Source organism: Osmerus eperlanus, chromosome 18 (assembly GCF_963692335.1).
Source record: "Osmerus eperlanus chromosome 18, fOsmEpe2.1, whole genome shotgun sequence".
NCBI lineage: Eukaryota > Metazoa > Chordata > Actinopteri > Osmeriformes > Osmeridae > Osmerus > Osmerus eperlanus.
Genome location: NC_085035.1, coordinates 3,911,429 through 3,930,544, shown reverse-complemented (window position 1 = coordinate 3,930,544; position 19,116 = coordinate 3,911,429). Strand labels below are relative to the sequence as shown.

General features: G+C 42.0%; 6 protein-coding genes across 9 annotated transcripts; 4 read left to right on the top strand and 2 right to left on the bottom strand.

Moving 5' to 3' along the window:
• Window positions 1-248: 248 nt before the first annotated feature.
• Window positions 249-3,910, top strand: noc4l (nucleolar complex associated 4 homolog). The gene is made up of 14 exons (XM_062484053.1): window positions 249-434; window positions 569-689; window positions 887-993; window positions 1,178-1,435; window positions 1,669-1,771; window positions 1,877-1,911; window positions 1,989-2,039; window positions 2,169-2,280; window positions 2,448-2,508; window positions 2,673-2,783; window positions 3,010-3,173; window positions 3,277-3,359; window positions 3,455-3,568; window positions 3,676-3,910. The coding sequence occupies exons 1-14, from the start codon at window positions 282-284 to the stop codon at window positions 3,793-3,795; spliced, it is 1,593 nt and encodes a 530-aa protein (XP_062340037.1). The 5' UTR covers window positions 249-281; the 3' UTR covers window positions 3,796-3,910.
• Window positions 3,911-4,053: 143 nt separating this feature from the next.
• Window positions 4,054-7,128, top strand: vps29 (VPS29 retromer complex component). Its single transcript, XM_062483895.1, has 4 exons — window positions 4,054-4,192; window positions 5,879-6,070; window positions 6,296-6,531; window positions 6,652-7,128. Exons 1-4 carry the CDS (start codon window positions 4,190-4,192, stop codon window positions 6,767-6,769), a joined length of 549 nt encoding a protein of 182 aa, XP_062339879.1. The 5' UTR covers window positions 4,054-4,189; the 3' UTR covers window positions 6,770-7,128.
• LOC134038492 (protein FAM216A) lies at window positions 6,973-9,441 on the bottom strand. 4 transcript variants are annotated; one of them, XM_062483889.1, is made up of 7 exons: window positions 8,981-9,441; window positions 8,680-8,708; window positions 8,228-8,343; window positions 8,012-8,138; window positions 7,677-7,845; window positions 7,509-7,600; window positions 6,973-7,385 (listed from the first exon to the last, which is right to left on the bottom strand). In XM_062483889.1, exons 1-7 carry the CDS (start codon window positions 9,055-9,057, stop codon window positions 7,237-7,239), a joined length of 759 nt encoding a protein of 252 aa, XP_062339873.1. In that variant the 5' UTR covers window positions 9,058-9,441; the 3' UTR covers window positions 6,973-7,236. The 4 variants fall into 4 exon arrangements, with proteins under 4 accessions (XP_062339873.1, XP_062339875.1, XP_062339874.1 ...); XM_062483891.1 differs by lacking the exon at window positions 8,680-8,708 and adding an exon at window positions 8,523-8,611 and having other exon boundaries at window positions 8,981-9,116; XM_062483890.1 differs by lacking the exon at window positions 8,680-8,708 and adding an exon at window positions 8,523-8,615 and having other exon boundaries at window positions 8,981-9,114.
• Window positions 9,241-11,915, top strand: gpn3 (GPN-loop GTPase 3). Its single transcript, XM_062483888.1, has 8 exons — window positions 9,241-9,460; window positions 9,776-9,884; window positions 9,961-10,128; window positions 10,245-10,369; window positions 10,530-10,645; window positions 10,764-10,860; window positions 11,031-11,159; window positions 11,569-11,915. Exons 1-8 carry the CDS (start codon window positions 9,413-9,415, stop codon window positions 11,632-11,634), a joined length of 858 nt encoding a protein of 285 aa, XP_062339872.1. The 5' UTR covers window positions 9,241-9,412; the 3' UTR covers window positions 11,635-11,915.
• Window positions 11,916-12,192: 277 nt separating this feature from the next.
• On the top strand, window positions 12,193-14,709 carry arpc3 (actin related protein 2/3 complex, subunit 3). Its single transcript, XM_062483896.1, has 7 exons — window positions 12,193-12,319; window positions 12,854-12,953; window positions 13,241-13,317; window positions 13,680-13,748; window positions 13,870-13,996; window positions 14,249-14,343; window positions 14,512-14,709. The coding sequence occupies exons 1-7, from the start codon at window positions 12,314-12,316 to the stop codon at window positions 14,572-14,574; spliced, it is 537 nt and encodes a 178-aa protein (XP_062339880.1). The 5' UTR covers window positions 12,193-12,313; the 3' UTR covers window positions 14,575-14,709.
• A 1,354-nt stretch (window positions 14,710-16,063) lies between these two features.
• On the bottom strand, window positions 16,064-18,983 carry ube2g1b (ubiquitin-conjugating enzyme E2G 1b (UBC7 homolog, yeast)). The gene is made up of 6 exons (XM_062483897.1): window positions 18,718-18,983; window positions 18,210-18,312; window positions 18,011-18,108; window positions 17,724-17,902; window positions 17,356-17,457; window positions 16,064-17,242 (listed from the first exon to the last, which is right to left on the bottom strand). Exons 1-5 carry the CDS (start codon window positions 18,758-18,760, stop codon window positions 17,371-17,373), a joined length of 510 nt encoding a protein of 169 aa, XP_062339881.1. The 5' UTR covers window positions 18,761-18,983; the 3' UTR covers window positions 16,064-17,242; window positions 17,356-17,370.
• Between the last annotated feature and the right edge of the window lie 133 nt (window positions 18,984-19,116).

Genomic DNA, 19,116 nt, shown 5'->3' with positions numbered 1-19,116 from the left:
TCCTAATGTATTTATTGATTTGCTGAATCAGGTTAGTTACATTAGGAGTTGGAGTAGTGAATGGAGGAATGAGCAGTCCTGCCTAAAATCAGAAGTAGCATTACTTGCTTTAAGTTAAAATTAGGTATACTTTCTTTAGAGTTTCCTTCTATTTGTGACATGCAGTTGCATTTCATTTTTATTTATTTTTCTTCCCATCACGATCAGCAGCATTTCGTGACCACAAGGGGGCGAAATAACACAATTACTTCTTTTTTTTCAACGAGCGAGACCAAGGAAACATGGCGACGACCAAGAAGCGCAACGTGAGGCAGGACAGCCCTAAAGATAATCATGCTAAACAACCTAAAACAGATTTAAGCAGTAAAGTAGACTTAATTATTCAGAGCAGAAAGCATGCTAATGATGTTTTTGACATCCTTGAATTTCTTCAGGTATGGAATTTCACCAGTTCTTCTTTTGTACTCCTCTTGTAATCTCATTGCAGCTAACTAACAAGCTAAACTGGCTATGCTACCATCAGAACGTTATGTTTACTACTATTCAAATGTATCTTTTTACTTTTCAGTCAGACAAAGAGAAAGACTTGATCTCTGCCGCAAATTCATGTAGCAAACTTTTCTGCACTTTACTGGAGCGATGCGCCCTATTTGTGGGGCAGCTACCCAAGGAAGAGGAGATGTTGAGTGGCAAGTATAATTGTGCACGTAAATAATGTGATTTATATGTTGATGAACATGAAGAACACGAACATGGACGATGAAACCAATCCAGATGACAACAGATGCTTTTATTTGGTCGAGGGTGAAAATACATAGTTTGGATGCATGTGCCACACGCTTCTGTTGACAGTTTCTCAGCCCTGAGTTCTGTGGTTATATTCCAGGTACCCACACTGCTGACGAGAAGTACAGCATGTTTATGCGCCATCGGTACAACAGTTGTGTGGAGTTGCTTCTGGAACACATTAGCCATGACTCATATCAGATTAAGGTAAATTGTAGGCCTATTCTGTCAATCAGGACATACTCTATACATGAACGTTGTATTGTCCCATTATGAATTTATAAATCCCCCACCCCTCCCCCAAATATACAGTATCAGACTAGTTTTCAACTGAACCATTATTTAACAGATTTGCAGAAGTACTGAATTGCTTTCCTCTGATCTGATGTAGGAGACCGCACTGTGTACACTGATGAAGTTCGCAGAGGTAGAAGGAAAGTTCCCTCTTCAGGACTTGGACTGGAGCGAACACTACAGTTTCCCCAGAGACTTGATAAAGGCCGCGGTGGAACGGCTTCTGTCTCAGACGGAGGACATGGCTCTGCTCATTTCCAGGTTTCAGGAGTTCTTGGAGATGGAAGACGTGCGCTACTATGTGATGAGCTCCGTCCGGGAGAACGTGGGCAAGGTCATGGAAAAAAACAAAGGGGTACGTCTGCATCATCAAAGCAAGCGTGAAAACGAATGACTAGATGGCGGTTGTCGCCCAGTTGCCTATGCACTATTTGTATGTTGTTTTGTAGAAATGCTTTTGCTAAGTGAATAAAATGTCGTGGCTCGTTTAGTTTCTGTGACACTTCAAGTGGGGTGCTCTTCTCTTGGGCTTGTGTGTTTATTATGTTGTGCCACTGTTTTTGATTTGCTCCTAAATGGTCTTCTCAGGCAGTGATGCCCGTTTACCAAAACAATGTCTTCATCCTGCTGTCCAACATCATCCTCCCCAGCCAAGAATCAGAATTCACCAACTTTATGGTCAAACAAGAAGGTCAGCCCATGTATTTGTTATTGGTATTATGTACTTAGTAGGCTAAATGTAACACGTGACAGCAATTTTTCAACAATCGTATTATTTTTGTTTTAAATTCAACAGCCAAACACAAAGACTGGAAAGCAGCTAAACTGAAAGTAAGCAGAACCTCCCATCAACATCACATCATGTAATTTAGTCTTATACCAATTCTATTTTGAATTCTCCCCGTCAGGAACACAAGCGTGCATTTGAGCGGATGTGGCTCGGATTTTTGAAATATAAGGTAAAACTAGATTAGTACTACGACATCAATTCTTTAAATATTGTTTCACATTTCTTCTTTTTTTTTGTTGCCATCAGCTGTTCTCATCCACACTGCTATAACATTGAAACACTTCCATCTGTTGCTTAGTTACCGGGCAGCATGTACAAGAAGGTTCTGGTAATCCTGCATGACTCCATCCTGCCTCACATGAGCCAGCCCACACTCATGATTGACTTTCTCACTGCGGCCTATGATGTCGGTGAGTCGCACATGCACAGGACACTGATGGACTGTTAACTGATCTGCTGGATTTGACAAGTTACCGTTGTGCTGTTTGAATGCGCTCATCAAATGAATATGACTCTTACTGCGCAGTAAACATGAGGAGGACTTTCATCATCTTACATTTTCTGTCTTCTTACACAGGAGGGGCAATCAGCCTTCTGGCCCTCAATGGCTTGTTTGTACTGATACATCAACACAATCTGTGAGTCATCCACAAACACAATGACATGCCTTGTCTGTATTTTTCCAGCAGTATGTTCCGTAGATATGTAACTGTGATATTGATTAGATCAGGGTTGCATAACCCAGTGTGGTTTGTGTTCAGGGATCAAGCGATGACACCTACTTTCCTTTTTTCCCCCGCAGAGACTATCCAGATTTTTATAAGAAGCTGTACAATCTGCTGGACCCCTCGGTCTTTCATGTCAAGTACAGAGCCAGATTCTTCCACCTAACCAACCTCTTCCTCTCCTCCTCGTAAGTCCCCGCTTTCTCTCTTGCCACTATTAATGTCTAGCACTGCATTTTCCTCAGCACTCGTAGAGGGTTAGAGAGCGAAGGCTTCAAGGAAGAATATATATATATATATATATATATATATATATATATATGTATATAAAAAAATATATATTTTAAAGTCATTCTACTTTTGTCATATTACTACTCTCCCTTCCTCACTCTCTTTCTCCATAATCCTTGCCAGTCACCTGCCTGTGTACTTGGTGGCAGCCTTTGCCAAACGCCTGGCCCGCCTGGCCCTCACAGCGCCCCCTACTGCTCTCCTCATGTTACTGCCCTTCATCTGCAACCTCATCCGCCGCCACCCCGCCTGCAGAGTCCTCATTCACCGGCCGAGTGCAGTCGATGGTACTGGTGGTTCTCTCTCTCTCTCTCGCTCCCTTTTAAGAAGGTCACGGCTTGCATCGGCTTGTCTTCATGCTGATAAATGATTGTGTATGTGTCGTGCTAGTGGCCTGCGATGACCCATACCTTATGATGGAGGAGGACCCGGCCCAGTGCCACGCCCTGGACAGCAGTCTATGGGAAATTCAGGTGTGTAGTTACAGGTTTGGAAGAGAGTCAAGCTGTGATGTCATCTACATACCAGTAGATGGACTCTAATCACTGTCGGCTGTTCCGTTGTACAGACCCTGCAGAAGCACTACCATCCTGATGTGGCCAAAGCTGCCATGGCAATCAACAAGCCCCTGGGTGATAAGGAGGATGACATCAGTGAGCTGCTGGAACTGTCCACTTACGAGGTAGGTTTAAATGATCATATTGCCTCTTCAGTGTCTGGACAGTGGTGAACTGTATATGTACAGCATGCATGCTCTTACTGTGTTTGTGTGCTCATGCTTGTTCACAGCTAATAGAGCGAGACCTGAAGCAGAAAACGAACAAGGGGGTGCCACTGGAGTTTGAACCAGCCACTGAGCTGCTGCAGGGAGGTGGAGGGGTTTTGAGCCGGCACTTCTCCCTGGAGTAGAATTGTTGTTTTGACATCTTGATTCACTTCTTCAACCTACATGTATTTCTCTCCCCCATACTCCTTTCTTGTTTACTTTTGGTGACAAACTATACAATAAACCGTTAAAAAACGATGTTGAGCTTTGCTTTGCTATAATTATCAAACGTATTAGGTAGCTTGTTGAAATTTTACTACTATGTTATTTTATGAGTTCTTCCGAGGTACTTCTTTTGAGTTCAGTTGAACGTGTAGATTTTATGGAGCTAGAGCAACACACGAATATTGTCCCTGATTGGCGTTCGTAGGCGTACTCGCATTCAATTGGCTGAGAGTTCGACGTAGGTCTACGCACTTTACGTTATTGTGCGTAGTCGCTTCCTGAGTTTGGCAAGCAGATACAGCAGAATAGAAAATGGTAAGTCTTAAGAACCAAAGAATCTCATGTCTGGCCATTTTATCGACTGTTTGTGCTCCAAATTTCAGTTGCTTCAGGCTTAAAGGACAATATGCTATTAGATCGTTTGTGTTTTAGCATTGTTTTGAAGCCGGAACATTGGTCAGCTATTTAGCCCGTGGTGGATGATCACATGACAGATGAAAAAGTGATCAGTAAAAGCAAACTAGAACAAGTTTCAGCACTGTTCACCTTTTCCCACTTGCACGGTGTTTTATTTTCAGTTTATCATTTGATGTCCTTCAAGCATGATGTTTGTTTCTGCGTGTAACAGATAATCAGTCACTCGTATTAGCACTACTGTACTAGACTTGGTAGCTACATCAGCAACATTTGCGAGGCAGTGAGCCACACATTGCGTTTGGCTACCTTTAATATTATGTCCATAGCTTCAAATGTAGCAACGAACACTATCAAAAAGCAAAACATATTTGACACTGCCTAGAATGATGTTACTATTTGCTGCTTAGCAGGTCTAAAACTGTTGGTGAATTCCACATTTCAATCACAACAGAGCTTTACGTGATGCTAGATGTGCACCAGACACTGTCACGCTGTTGTGTGGATCACTAACCATCCATTAACAAATTAACTACCATCACCTCTAATCCTTTGGAATGAATACTTACTTAATCCATCCACTTTTCATTTCTAATTTCAGTTTTCCCCTCTTGTCCCACCTGTTTTCTTTTTACATTTTTGATTATGCATCATCGCAATCTCTCTGCACACATCATGCCTCCCACCTGTCTCACGCTCTCCCCTCCCACCCTCCCCTCCTTCCAATGAACCTCTACGTTGTGTACAGGCTGGTCATCGGGTAAGTCCCCCCCAGTGTGTCCTGTTATTCCTGTCTTCTATTGCTCTGTCGTGCACACTAACAACGGGGTCTGGCTAAGGGACTGTAGAACCACCGCAGTGTCTGCAGTGTCAGCAAGCATTGTGCTAAGATAAAATATAATAAAGCAACATATCATTAAGAATATACAGTAATCTGATTCTTATTTTTTATGAATACTCTCCTAACTTTGTGTGGGCTGCTAAGCCTTTAATGTAGGATATACATTAATTCAAATATGTTTAAAAACCCCAGAAATGTGTGAACTGTCATGCTGTGTTTCATAGTTCATAGTTTGTGGTTTGTGCTGTTGAGGCATCCAGTGTAAACTCCAACTATTGAGTGCCCCTGCCCATTTATTTCTAACCCCTATGGTGTTCATGAAGTGAAAGGCACAGTATAAAATAAATAGGCTTATAGCAAAAATGATAATTGTGTAATGGTGCTGGCATTCAATCTCTGGATGCACATTTTCTATTCACTTTTCACTTGTCGTTTCAATATAGACTGATGCTGTTTCTGTATATACTTCTAAATCAGATATGAGAATTATATGAAGGAGGTTATTGAAGTGTACTTCTTGTTCTGTGGTATAATGAATGCCTTATGGTGGTTCGGTAGAAAATCAAATCATCCTGTTTGTCCCATTGTCTTTCCACATAAAGCTTTTGTGGAGAAACAAAGTAAGACTAGCTCTGCCTGTGATAGCCTGCATACTGTGGCCTTGCTAAGAGTGGGTACAGTCCGAAAGCATTCTATTATTTGTCCTAACTTACCGTTTTACCCATTAACTGTCTGTTGCTTGCTAGTTGGTCCTGGTGTTAGGTGACTTGCACATTCCCCACCGATGCAACACCCTGCCAGCCAAGTTCAAGAAGCTACTGGTTCCAGGCAAGATCCAGCACATCCTCTGCACAGGCAACCTCTGCACCAAAGAGAGCTATGACTACTTGAAGACCTTGGCCGGGGACGTGCACATCGTCAGGGGAGACTTTGACGAGGTCTGTTTCTGCATCAATTTAATTTAAATGTACATTAATTTAAATTTGATTAATTTAAATTTAAGTCCCATCTACAGTACATGACCTCCTGTCGAACCCATCACCTATCTATGTTTTGTGCCTTCTATAATATAAAAATGGAAAATGCCGTTTATTAGAAAGGTGAGATGAGAATGATCCGAGCAGATCATTTTAATGTAACTGCTCCGTGTGCCTGTTCCACAGAACCTGAACTACCCCGAACAGAAGGTTGTGACGGTGGGTCAGTTTAAGATCGGCCTCATCCATGGCCACCAAGTGATCCCCTGGGGAGACATGGCTAGCCTGGCGCTGTTGCAGAGGCAGCTTGACGTCGACATCCTCATCTCAGGACACACGCATAAGTTTGAGGCCTTTGAGAACGAGAACAAGTTCTACATCAACCCTGGCTCGGCCACTGGCGCCTACAACGCACTGGAAAGGTATGTGACCGAATAGGTCTCTTGAGATCAACTTCCAGAAGATTCCGTCCCGTAAAGACCTACTGGACGGAGGGGTATGTAATCCTAACGGACGACCACTCTTTTCATGTTTCCTCACAGCAACATCATCCCATCCTTTGTATTGATGGACATCCAAGCCTCCACAGTGGTCACGTATGTCTATCAGCTCATTGGAGATGACGTTAAAGTGGAGAGGATCGAGTACAAGAAGTCCTAAAGCATGGGAGGGAGGGAGGTAGAATGGTAGGGAGGGAGGGTGGAGGCATGGGTTGTTGTCGTTCACTTTGTGTATCGTTTCATTCCTTTCCACCTGCAGCTCCAATTATGTCATCACAATGCTAATGCTGTACCATAACTGTTTGCTAACTTAACTCAAAAAGAAATGTATGATATCGTTTATATGTCATCAGCATTCGCTTGTATTTGACCATCCATCCTGGTGTCTGTAGAGAATGCAATAATGTCACATGTATGTGCATAATGTCATTAAAGAAATATTTGGTGCCATTTTTTTTTATTTCCCTCATGCAATGAGTTCTTTTAGACGTTGGAATTTTCCTGTAGTTTATCTTATTCCAATTTTTCCCGTAATAAAAATCTCATATCACTGTCAGAATTGTGTTCTCCTTACGTAGTAAGACTTACGGCAGCTGTAATGTTTAAATCAGGCCCAGGAGCGTGTTCTCATAAATCAGGTAAGTTGATGGGGGATGCTGTCAATCCCATGGGATCGTACTCTTCCTCCATCATAGACAGTGAGCTCAGGCATTCGCTCAGCGAGTCATCCGCCTCCTCCAGGTCAAAAGGGAGGTCATCCTCCCACAGCTTGGACCCTGGAGCAAAGACACGCACGAAAGCTCTTCGTCGTCAGATAATCATGACTGTCACTAATAATGATTGCAATTACTAAATTGCTGTAAGGTCTCAGTAAGCCACACCGACTGCCCCACACTTACGTCCAGGCTTGGGTTTTTTCATTGTGGCGACTCTGTTAGCAGTGTGCTTCTTGGCCTTCCTGTGTTTTGACGGCGAGTTGTCAGAGAATGTCCTGTGACGTTGGACAAAATAGAATGTAGTGACATCGTGTCTCATCGTGTCAGCTTATTCGCATGTCTGGAACCTACCTCGAATGTCGATTGGGGATTTTCGGGAGAGTGGTTTTCCCAGAACGCACAGAACTTTTCCGTTCACGGTTCTTTGGACCAGATTGTTTCTGGATCTCACTCTCATTTTCATTGGGCAGTGACTCAACCTCCTGGTTCCCCACTATGTCATCCTTCACCAGATGTTGGCCTTCGGACAGAAGTAGCACAAAAGTCACAATGCGACAATCGCTAAGTACCAACAACAGCCTTGTCTAAAGTCGGTCTGGGCTTTGCAATTCCTTAGACGAGGGGTGTTCGTGTTCCTACACCGCTTCGTTACGTGTATGTGTCTTTTTCAGGCTTGGCTGTCTCACCTGCTTGAATACACCTGTGCAACACGTTCATATAGTGCTGCTGAATTAGCTTGTGCACGTGCCCCGTGCTGCAGGTGTCTGCAATGGTATGCAGGTACCGCCTCTGACCAGGTGTCAGATAGGAGTTCTGGGAATGACACAGAGATTGAAAATGCCTCACTTCCCATGCATTTACCTTCAAATATTGTTTGATATTTCATATACATCTGGCTGCACCTCTAGAAAGGGAGCCTTTGCTATAGTCTTGGGTATGTGAATGGTTTTCATATGTCGACTGGGTGCTGGCAGTCTCAAGGTTCTTAAACCACTGCTGAGGTTTACACTGCCCGGTGCTGCAAAGAGAGGAATGAAAGAATATCTGACTTCACGTGATCATAATATATAAATCATCATAAAATCTACACATCCTGTTGGTTGGATTTGTGTCAATAGGTTGATGACCTCATTAACTTAAGGATGACCTAAAGTACTCTAATGGGATCACAGTGGCAGTAAATTATCCTCTTGTTACCAACACTGTCCTTAGACCAATCTCGGGTGTAGTGTTTCCTCTGGTGTCCTTAGATGGCAGCATGCCACAGGTGTCCCCATTAGGCCAACCTAGCTTTGGACAAACCACACAATGTGGCATCTTTTGTCCAAACTTGTTTTGCGGAACGTAAATGTACCTCTTTTGGAGTACTGTAATCCAGTATACCTGCAATAAAGACACAGTATTCTTTGATTTTGTCCCTTACAGTTTTCCTTCACTACTGCTGCTGTTTCTATCACCACCTACATCACAGATTTGGTTTCATTCCTATTTGTTTTAGTCTATTCTGTTTTGGGCGATATAGTCGACATTGATATGTACACAATTTACGAGATCTACATCATCGTTGAAATACTAATGTTAAAGGTTTTTAGAATCATCAGGAGAAAACAACCAACCAAAAGTCACCCAAGACTCAGTAATAGTCTCACCTAGACATGGGGTTGTCCTGTTGATGTCCATGCACGTTGTTGTGGAATTTGACTACGTTAGCAAAAGTCACTTGCTTTTTCATATCAAGAAGCAATATTATTAATTCATATAATAAAATAAAAAGCTAGACAGAATTATGAACGCCTGTAGCTTGGCCGGACCCAACTGTCGCAGGCTCGCAGCAATCGCACAGCCCACGATTTCAAGGTACGCCGCTGAGCAGAATTGCATTTTCTTTACGAGAGCTTTTTGGCGCAATACGGCAGCTGTACCTACACTCATGGTAAAAAAAAAATGGTTGCCTCCTATTACCATGATGTTGATAAGGGATATAAATAATATGAAGGTATAACCGCTTGTGTCGAAACACTTATCCATTTAAAAAAAACTTGGGAGGGTTACTGTTACGATAGTACTGTCCGGAACAGGAGTGTCAAATGCCTCGTTACGCACAACTTGTGATGGGACCGGCGGGCAGCGGCAAGGTACTGTATCTCCCTCAAACTAACGTACTGTAACTTAATATCCAGGCTGTGGTGATGCTGAAATTAGCTAGCTAGCAAGCAAACGTAATTATTATCTCTTAATATCTGATGTGACTGGTTGCAATTACTTAAAATCAACTACACCGTAAAAGTACCAAGTTTGCTTCGATTTAAGTTTTTCAACACTTTTGTAATTTCAGTGTGTCCCCTTTTGCATCAAAATACGTTTGAAGCTTTCCAAAACGAAACCTCCTTACATCTTCTCCCTCTCTTTCTCGACCTATATCCATATCTTCCAATTTGTTCCCATTTCAGAGTACCTACTGTACTACAATGATTCAGCATGCAGAGGCTATTCACCGTTCTGTACAGGTAGTCAACCTGGATCCAGCAGCTGAGCATTTTAACTACCCTGTCATGGCAGGTAAGAAACTCTAGTTTTAACGAATACACTTGTGTTTATTTATGGTTCGGTTCACACAATGTTTACTTCTCCGCAGACATCCGTGAGCTGATCCAGGTAGATGATGTCATGGAGGATGACTCTTTGCGCTTTGGTCCGAATGGAGGTCTCGTCTTCTGCATGGAGTACTTTGCCAACAACTTTGATTGGCTTGAGGAGAGTCTGGGTCACGTGGAGGATGACTATATTCTGTTCGATTGTCCAGGTAAGCTGCCAGCTGTCCTTGCTTGCAAGGACAAGGACGGGTATCATATTATCAATGACGAGGTTGTAAGAACTAGTTGTGTTTGTTTACTTATGATAATAGTCCTTTGGGTGCAGGTCAGATAGAGCTCTACACACACCTCCCTGTGATGAGACAGCTTGTGGAACAGCTCCAGCAGTGGGAGTTCCGTGTTTGTGGCGTCTTCCTGGTTGACTCGCAGTTTATGATTGAGACTTTCAAGGTAAAGACCCCCATTGACGCTTTCTTTGACTCACAGTTACGACTTATCAATCGTGATGTGAAATAAATTATTATACTGAATGCAGTGAACATCTATAATAGACATGATCTGGAATCAGAGCTGCTCATTGAGGCTTGAACCCTTGTATGCTCCTTTCCAGTTCATCTCAGGTGTCATGGCTGCATTAAGTGCCATGGTGTCCTTGGAAATCCCTCAGGTCAACATCATGACCAAGATGGACTTGCTCAGTCCCAATGCCAAGAAGGAGATCGAAAAGTAGGTACCGGTATCAGAGTGGGACAAAAATGGTGTGTGTCTGTGTTGTTTCACAGTATATCTGTCTAGGCTTCTTCAGTCTAGGCTAGCAGTTATTGATCTACCTCCTTCCTATCAGATACATGGACCCAGACATGTATTCAATGATGCAGGACAACGCAGCCAGCATCAGAAGCAAGAGATTTAAGAAGCTGACCAAAGCTATCTGTGGTTTGGTAAGATCACATAGTTCAGTGAATACAAGTCTGGTCAGAAACGGCATTACTGACTGTCAAATTGATCCCTCTCTCCTCGGTGAAGCTCTGTGACTTTTATTTTGTATTTAGGGAATGCTCTGGAATGATACTTACTACTCTCTTACGCTCTCTTACTCTGTACTCTCTAGATTGATGACTACAGCATGGTAAGGTTCCTGCCTTTTGACCGCACAGACGAGGAAGGCATCAATATAGTGTTGCAGCACATCGACTTCTCCATACAGTATGGAGAAGATCTGGAGGTTAAGGAGCCAAAGGTGAATAATGCATAGTTTCCTACTTTCTATATGCACGTGTTGGATAAAGGAATAACATGTAATCATTTAATTGTATATTTTATTGACTGTTTAACCCTTGTGTTATCTTCGGGTCATTCTGACCCATCAGTCATTGTGACCCACCGTCGTATTGCGACAAATTTACCTCATACAAAAACAAAGTGAAGCATTTTCTTTTAACTGTCGGGCTGTCTCAGACCCCCCACATTGGAATGGTTAAAAGAAAATTATTTTTATTTGTTTTTGTATTGGGTAAAATTGGGTAAACACAACAATGGTTCGTTATGAACCTTTGGGTCATGTGACCCGAAGGCAGCACGAGGGTTAATCATGTGGACAAAACATTTATAGTACACTATATTTTATTGTACGTCACGTCTATCCCTAGGAGAATGACGAGGATCCCAGCAACACAAACTATGATGAATTATTCCAAGACAAATCAGAAGGCTGACACAAGACTTGGATGAGGAAGAAATGAAAAAAAAAAACATACTCACACTTTGAAGAAGACATTTCAATGGAACTGTAGTATTTATTCCTCAGTTTATTATTTAGGTTGCGGCATTATTTGTCATTCAGATAACAGGGTATTGCCCAACGACAACTCCATCCAATTAAATTAAACATGTTACCTACTGTTTCTTCAAAACATTGAAGAAACTGAAAGAAAAAGACAACTGTTTTTGAATATATTGCTTATATTTTTTAATAAAATATTGTAAAATGATGAAACGGACTGGTGCACTTTCACAGCTACTGTATAAAGACAAAGGGGCGTTAGTGAGTAATTTCAGATTTTATAAGTAATCCCAAAACACATTTTGCCCAATGCCCCAATTTAATTGTTACGGTTTTCAGTTCTTTTAATTGTAATACATGAGTAATCGTTTCAGTCCATTTGGCACTGAAAATATTCAACTGAGAGTTTTCGTTTGATTTAATAAATGTACCCAATTTTGAATCTAAGCCATAGACCTATTGCTAAACCATCGTTTTGTCGCCATCTTGTGACATTTAAATGCATTACATTAAACCACTTCCTGTAAAGAATTGTTGGGTGGGACAAGCGGAAGCAGTGTCTTACACCACTGACATTTTTCTGAGGAAGAATTACAACATAGCTGTTCAAAATGCCGGTAAGTCTCATTTAAAATCATATATTCCACGATGTTAATCATTTGTAAATGTTTGCGTTGAGTATAGTTTATTTGTAAGACAAGCAACTGGGATTTTCTTGCTGAGCCACCGTATGCTCCTGATCTTACCAGCCACCACTGTACTATTAGCATCCTAGCTAACCAGAAGCTGTGCAAAACAGTGCTTCATTTATAATAGCTACCAACACAAAAATAGCTATTTAACCGATCAGAGAAATTATGATCTTGACGCGCAATCACTCACATTTGATTGCAACTGCTCGTGCTACAGCCACCGTATAGACTAGCTTGCTTACACGTAGCCTAATCTAACTATTTTACTAGATTCTTGAGTTGTCTTTCTTTCGTGTACGCCAACTGGTTATCAATCATGGCTAAAAAATCTCAGGCCGCCCTAAACCATTACAAAAGTACTCTTGCATAAACAATACTGATGTGACTCAACTCCTCCTATGGATGATAGCGATGTTTAACTCCTGTCAATTGTGATTTCCATTATGATTTCCTTCACAGGCGTACCACTCCAGCCTGATGGATTCTGACACACAGTTAGTTGGAAACATGGCTATGCTACCCATTAAATCCCAGTTCAAGGGCCCTGCTTCAGACAAGAGTAAGTCTCAAACTCAAAGGTTGTTAAAAACAATGGATAGGTGGCCCTCGAAATGTTGTATATCTTTCATAGTCAACCCCATGCAGATGACTAGACCAATTGTCTGTTTGGACACAACATGTTTTGATTATATAGAAGACCAGAAGAAAGCCCTATTTTGTTTCATCACAGGCTAAGATGAAGCTGCAAGTTGCTTCCTTATTTGGTATCATGAGTTGGTCTACATCCTCTTCCCTTAATAAAGAACTATTCCTCTTCTGTATACTAACCATGCTTAATTTTAACAGCCAAAGACACAGACATCATTGAAGAGGCCATCTATTACTTCAAAGCCAACGTATTCTTCAAGAACTATGAAATCAAGGTATGTCAGACGACAGTGAAGAGGTTACTATTGCATGTACTTCTACAATTGATGCCCATTTCCTTTGAAGGAATACATTTATATTTTTCTCATGAATACTTGTGCTCGGTTTTGGAGTCACTCAAATATTTGGGCAAGTTAAAAGAAGCTCGGTAGTGTTCTCCCGTACGTTGTTGGCTGGTTACATGCCCCAGCCTGCCTTTATGAATGTTGCCTTTGGTGATGCAGGCCATACATAGTAGTTTCACAGCGGTTTAACCATTTCACTTACTGCTCTAAGGCCATGACTGGCCATTGTATGGCCAGTAAAGAGTGTCTGTGTATCTGCTTTAACTGGAATTACTTGTGTGTTTGGTTTTCAGAACGAGGCAGACAGGACACTGATCTATGTCACCCTGTACATATCCGAATGCTTAAAGAAGCTGCAGAAGGTACCTGGATCCCACTAAAACAAACAAAAATATATCTACATTAAGCTAGAATCCAATGGTAGTTGATCAAAAACATGTTTTTTTGTATGCTGAACATTCCTTGCTCTCCCTGTGTTTCTAGTGCAGCTCCAAGGGGCAGGGACAGAAGGAGATGTACACTCTGGGCATCACTAACTTCCCCATCCCAGGAGAACCTGGCTTCCCCCTCAATGCCATGTATGCCAAACCCAGCAGCAAACAGGAAGGGGGTAAGGATATTGATTGGTTGGGATCTTGTGTAGTGACTGCTTAGGGCCACTTGTTAGGCAGTTGTCAATTTGTCAAAGGAAAATGGCTTACAAATATCTTACTGGTTCCTTCCTGTAGTTGGAAAAGAACTGACAGGATGTGTTGTACGAATAAATCTGGATGCATCAAGTACTACAAGGCTGGATTTACATGTGGATGGATGTCACAACACAGGATGTTAAGTCATAGATGGATCTTTATTCTGTCCTCAGAGACCATGAGGGCATACCTGCAGCAGATCCGGCAGGAGACCGGACTGAGGCTATGCGAACGTGTGTTTGACCCCCAGACAGACAAACCCAGCAAGGTGAGACCCTGACCTCTGACCTGGCTATCCCATGATAACCAGTTACAGCTAACAGTCAGCTAACAATCATTTGAAAATGATGCAAACACTGAGCCGACTGAAATGTGTTGACTCTGAACCTCTCTCTCTCTGTCTCTCTCTGTCTCTCTGTCTCTCTCTCTGTTTCAGTGGTGGGTGTGCTTTGTAAAGAAACAGTTCATGAACAAAAGCCTGTCAGCTCCTGGACAGTAGACCACTCAGGACCACCAGTGGTTATTCTGATCTTGATTTTTATACTGAATAATGCAACAATTGCAAAGACATACCATTGTGATTTCATTTATCATGTTAAGCTGGTGCTTGATTCAATAAAACTATTAAAACTTTCGAGGGAAACATTCTTTTATGTAGTATGTTTTACATCACTTCCTACGTAAGTACCGCTAGGCTCTACGACTCTGTGAGTAGTTTATTCCAGAACTAAATTCCAGCAGGACAATTTATTGAAGTGTGACAGGAAAAGAATGGAGCGGGAGGAAGACATACAGAAAAGGGTGACAGCTGGATTTGAACCCATGTTATTGCAATACTGCCCAAGCTTTCAGAGCATACACACTAACCCAGTGAGCCAACAGGTGAGCCCTGCTTTCTTCTGGTTTTCTGACACCTTAACTCTGCAGGTTGTTACAACTAGATAGGTCAATGTCAAATTTAAATGTTGCGTGAAGATTGTTACGATCCCTGATAGCTCAGTGGTTAAGGATGTGGGCTACTGTGTGAGGGGTCCTGTGTTCAAGTCTGGCTGAAGGATCTTCTTACAGCAACATTTTTGCTCTTCGACTTATAAATAAAACTCGACTTATAAATAAAACTGATAAAAGGTAAATTTATTTTTAGACTCCTGTGGCCACATCGCACTGCCCAGATCCCCAACTGTCTTTCCTGGTGGGACAGTTGGGGATCTGGGAAGACAGTTGGTAGAGGGGATCTGGACAGTCGGGGAGTGCGCTGCGGTTACAGGGATCTGGGCACTACGCTCTATGCTGGATTTGAACCCATATCGTTGTGGTTTAGGTCCTTGTTCTCAACCCACTACACCACGGGGTCCCCCTTCTATATACTTGGAAATAACATATATATTACTTAACTGATATCAGTTAAATGAACTATGAATTGGTTTGAGTGAGATTTGAACCAGGGGTACCGTGTTTGGCAGTAGACTCAATGGTACACGTGCTTACCCACTGAGCCACAGAGTGTTCCTGCAAATTTACTGTCTACAAGACAGTGTAATTGCCCTTATGACACTACTAAATGCCAAAGGACAACATACGTTTTTATTGTGGTTTAGGCCCTTGTTCTCAACCCACGACACCACGGGGTCCCCCCCCGATTATCATTGTATAATTCTCACTCTGAACACATACTAATCCCTTTGGCCATTTAATCCAAAACACACATGCTAACCCCTTTGGTCATTGACCCCAAAACACACATACTAACCAGAATGCGAATTATACAATGATAATCTGGGGGGGGTCAACTTATTTTCCAGGGCGTAAAGTAATAGTTACGATTCATGGTTCCGTATTTTCTGCATATCAAATCCATTTCAAATCGCTTCCATATTCAATTTGCTATTTCAAAAGCTAAGGCTAATTTCACAGAATAACATGAATTTGGTGGTAGTAGTAACAAGGTGTTCATTTCATCAATACCTTCCTCAAATAAATCAAGTCTGGAAGTTGAGAAATGTTTATTAAATCTAAAAGCAAATCTGCATTAAATGTTCAGAAAACTGAACAGAAGACAAGTAGTGCTGCAACTAAAACCAAAACCATCAAAGGAGAAAAGGGCAACACCAGTCTGGGCTTCCAACCCATTGAGCCTTAGAAGTTAAAGTAAGTCAAACCTTCAGAATGTTATGTGGATCATTTTGCTTCACGATATTAATTAGAAGGACTTGGATGCAGATCTGTTCATATTCTAGGCTAAATTCATGTACACATGCAGACATTGCTGAAAGGTTAATAGACGTACCCTCAACTATGTACTTGACTTCCAACCAGATTCAGGCTAAAATACACCTTCCTAAACAAAATGGCTGAATTATAGAACTGGATTACAATTTACTCTAATCACGTTCATGGATATGCAGTGCTATCTAAAGACAGGGGGGGTTCTCCAAAAGGGAAATTACACAAAGCACAAATCACATACCTGTGGTACAGTTCATAATATTTACATACACAAAAAATAGTATTTTAGAGCTGAGATCTTGATTACAAAAAAATATTCTCTGTCCCTCATTCTTGAGATTCGTAGCTTTTTGGTTTGTCCAAAAGAATATCTTGATCAAAAAAATGAAGAGATGAGTCCTGACACAGTCATTGACATCACTGGAGACAGTTTCCTTTGATTTAAGGGAAACAACTTAAGGCAACAGTGTGTTGAACCCATGAGAAGAGATCAAGGGGTCTTTGCAGAACACTTTGGAGAGGGTAGGTTCCAGAGTTTAGGGTTAGGGACAAGGAATGCCATTGCCCATCTGTATCAATTCCTCTTCCTCCTCCTCGCTCCCTATGACCTCAAATGCTCCAACCTCCAAAATTGCATAAGAAATAAGTATAGGATACATGGCTCAGTGGCAGGTCAAAAATAAAGAACAAGCTCTTAAAACAAATGAAAAGAACGTGCATGTTGTTGGTTTGTTGGAATACTTGTCAAAATAAATAAAGAACACACAAAACAGAGAAAACTGGGCTCACTCCAAGGGATGCATGTTCTGCCTACATCATTTACCTGGTGGTAATCAGATCAGACCCTATTTACAAAACAAAACGGTGGGTATATCTTCCTTTCTATGAGTAAAATACTGGTGTAAAAAGTCTGTTTGAAGAGCAACATGATTGAAACGAATCTGGGGAAAATTCAAAAGAAAAACGATTAAAATACACGTTTGAATTTTGGAGACAAGAGATTGCTCATTTACTTTCACGCACCTGAAACATATTGAAACGTCAAGACACTTACCGTGAGACAGAAGACCTAGTCAAACGCCATCTCCTGACTTCTCCTCACACAACGTGCCACCTTTCTCTTAAACTCCCCTGTAGGATCCTCTCGCCACTCTTTCTGCAAGGCACAACAAAACAGTCGATCAGAAACCACACAACACATCGTATCGCACACAGCGACCATGTACCGGTAATCAGAAGGTTGCCCGTTCGATTCCCGGCCGTGCAAAATGACGTTGTGTCCTTGGGCAAGGCACTTCACCCTACTTGCCTGGGGGGGGGGGGGGGGGGAGAATGTCCCTGTACTCACTGTAAGTCGCTCTGGATAAGAGCGTCTGCTAAAACGACTACATGTAAATGTGTGGCCTGTGCTGAAAGACTTACAGCTGCGTCCACGTTAGCAGGCGAGTCTCCGTTGGGGTCTGCCAGCATGGAGATGACACTGATCATGATAGTCTCCACTGTGTGGATGGGCAGCCAGCGCTCCTCTGGCTTCTCATAGCCAAACTTGTCCTCCCCAGGTTCGTGCAGAATGGAGATGCAGACGTCCCCATTCTTTGAAACTAACGGGAGGGCAAAGAGGGAGGCTTGGTTAAGATTCCCCTGCTGAGGGTTCAGAATGACGATATTGTGATCCATGTAGACAGCGGCTGTAGCGGGACGAACATTACCGTTGGGGTGCCAGATTTCTGTGATGAACTTCATCTTGGGAGGTCTATGGGGGTAGTCATGAGGGAAAATCAAGTATGCTTTGAAGAATCCTCCTTCACTGGAATAAAAAAAAGAATAGTGATCAAATATCAGTCGGGTGGTAAGGTAAACAGAAGAGTGAGAATAGAACATACTGCGTCAGTAATTTATCCAACTCACAAGAGTGTATCTTGAGGTCCAATGACGACCACCTCCCACTGGTAGATGTCATCATCGTCTATGAGGCCAGCAGAGAAGCCTTCCACTGGGTTCTTGTTGAGCTCTAAATTTAGACACATGAAAAAGACTCGGAAAGTTAAGCATGGCATATCTACTTCTAACTAAGATATAAGTTATTGGCATGCTTGCCGAGCCGAGCTAGCTAGATAGCTATGTGAAATATATGATTGAACGTACAGTAGAAAGCTAGACTACCTGACATTAACCAAACAACTGACAGCTAAGCCATGTGCTTAGCTAGGTAGTTTAGCTAAACAAACACAGATAACTAGCAGCAGCTATATAGCTTACTAGCTTGTTTGGCCATAAATGTGGATATCTAGCTGAATTACAATGTTGTATGTTTAGCAATGACAACTACAGTATCTAGGTCTAGGACCATTCCACCAAGCTGTGTAGCTATCTAGGGTGGTGCGTGGCTAGCTAGCAAATAACACCGCCTATTTACCTGCCAGTTGTTTTCGAAGCAGCAGGGATGATTGTTCGGTCATTTTATGTGGGCTAAAGACAGCACCAGTAATGTCACCAATATTAAATCTAATTCAATGAATACAAAGTCATGAAACAATATATGCCGACGTTTAAACAAAGCCTTATTGACTGATGAGTGAACAACTCAAGTTACAAAGCAGGCTAGCTAGCAGCTAGCTAAATCCTCCAACAAGTTCGCATGCGCATTGCCGCAATGGTTTTCAACCCAGCGTTCTGTCAGCCTATCCCTGCTGCAGCAAACTGTCTTGTAAATCTGATAGAAGAATAGTGGGATGGAATTAAGCAAAGTACCATTATTGAACCATTGTTGGCTATACATTCATTTTTATTGAACTAATATTTATAAGAGCAGATT

Excerpts from the sequence above, each read along its gene's own strand:
- noc4l (XM_062484053.1), top strand. The coding sequence starts at position 282 with ATGGCGACGACCAAGAAGCGCAACGTGAGGCAGGACAGCCCTAAAGAT. Across the intron at positions 2,509-2,672 it reads CTGATACATCAACACAATCT|AGACTATCCAGATTTTTATA; the intron begins GTGAGTCATCCA and ends TTTCCCCCGCAG. Across the intron at positions 3,360-3,454 it reads GCAGTCTATGGGAAATTCAG|ACCCTGCAGAAGCACTACCA; the intron begins GTGTGTAGTTAC and ends TCCGTTGTACAG.
- vps29 (XM_062483895.1), top strand. Across the intron at positions 6,071-6,295 it reads TCAGGGGAGACTTTGACGAG|AACCTGAACTACCCCGAACA; the intron begins GTCTGTTTCTGC and ends CCTGTTCCACAG. Across the intron at positions 6,532-6,651 it reads GCCTACAACGCACTGGAAAG|CAACATCATCCCATCCTTTG; the intron begins GTATGTGACCGA and ends GTTTCCTCACAG.
- LOC134038492 (XM_062483889.1), bottom strand. The coding sequence starts at position 9,057 with ATGAAAAAGCAAGTGACTTTTGCTAACGTAGTCAAATTCCACAACAAC. Across the intron at positions 8,344-8,679 it reads ATTACAGTACTCCAAAAGAG|CACCGGGCAGTGTAAACCTC; the intron begins GTACATTTACGT and ends CTCTCTTTGCAG. Across the intron at positions 7,386-7,508 it reads GAAAAAACCCAAGCCTGGAC|GGTCCAAGCTGTGGGAGGAT; the intron begins GTAAGTGTGGGG and ends TCTTTGCTCCAG.
- gpn3 (XM_062483888.1), top strand. The coding sequence starts at position 9,413 with ATGCCTCGTTACGCACAACTTGTGATGGGACCGGCGGGCAGCGGCAAG. Across the intron at positions 9,461-9,775 it reads GACCGGCGGGCAGCGGCAAG|AGTACCTACTGTACTACAAT; the intron begins GTACTGTATCTC and ends TTCCCATTTCAG. Across the intron at positions 10,370-10,529 it reads TTATGATTGAGACTTTCAAG|TTCATCTCAGGTGTCATGGC; the intron begins GTAAAGACCCCC and ends GCTCCTTTCCAG.
- arpc3 (XM_062483896.1), top strand. Across the intron at positions 13,749-13,869 it reads GCTTAAAGAAGCTGCAGAAG|TGCAGCTCCAAGGGGCAGGG; the intron begins GTACCTGGATCC and ends CTGTGTTTCTAG. Across the intron at positions 14,344-14,511 it reads AGACAGACAAACCCAGCAAG|TGGTGGGTGTGCTTTGTAAA; the intron begins GTGAGACCCTGA and ends TCTCTGTTTCAG.
- ube2g1b (XM_062483897.1), bottom strand. The coding sequence starts at position 18,760 with ATGACCGAACAATCATCCCTGCTGCTTCGAAAACAACTGGCAG. Across the intron at positions 18,109-18,209 it reads GGACCTCAAGATACACTCTT|TGAAGGAGGATTCTTCAAAG; the intron begins GTGAGTTGGATA and ends TTTTTATTCCAG. Across the intron at positions 17,458-17,723 it reads CTGCTAACGTGGACGCAGCT|AAAGAGTGGCGAGAGGATCC; the intron begins GTAAGTCTTTCA and ends TGTGCCTTGCAG.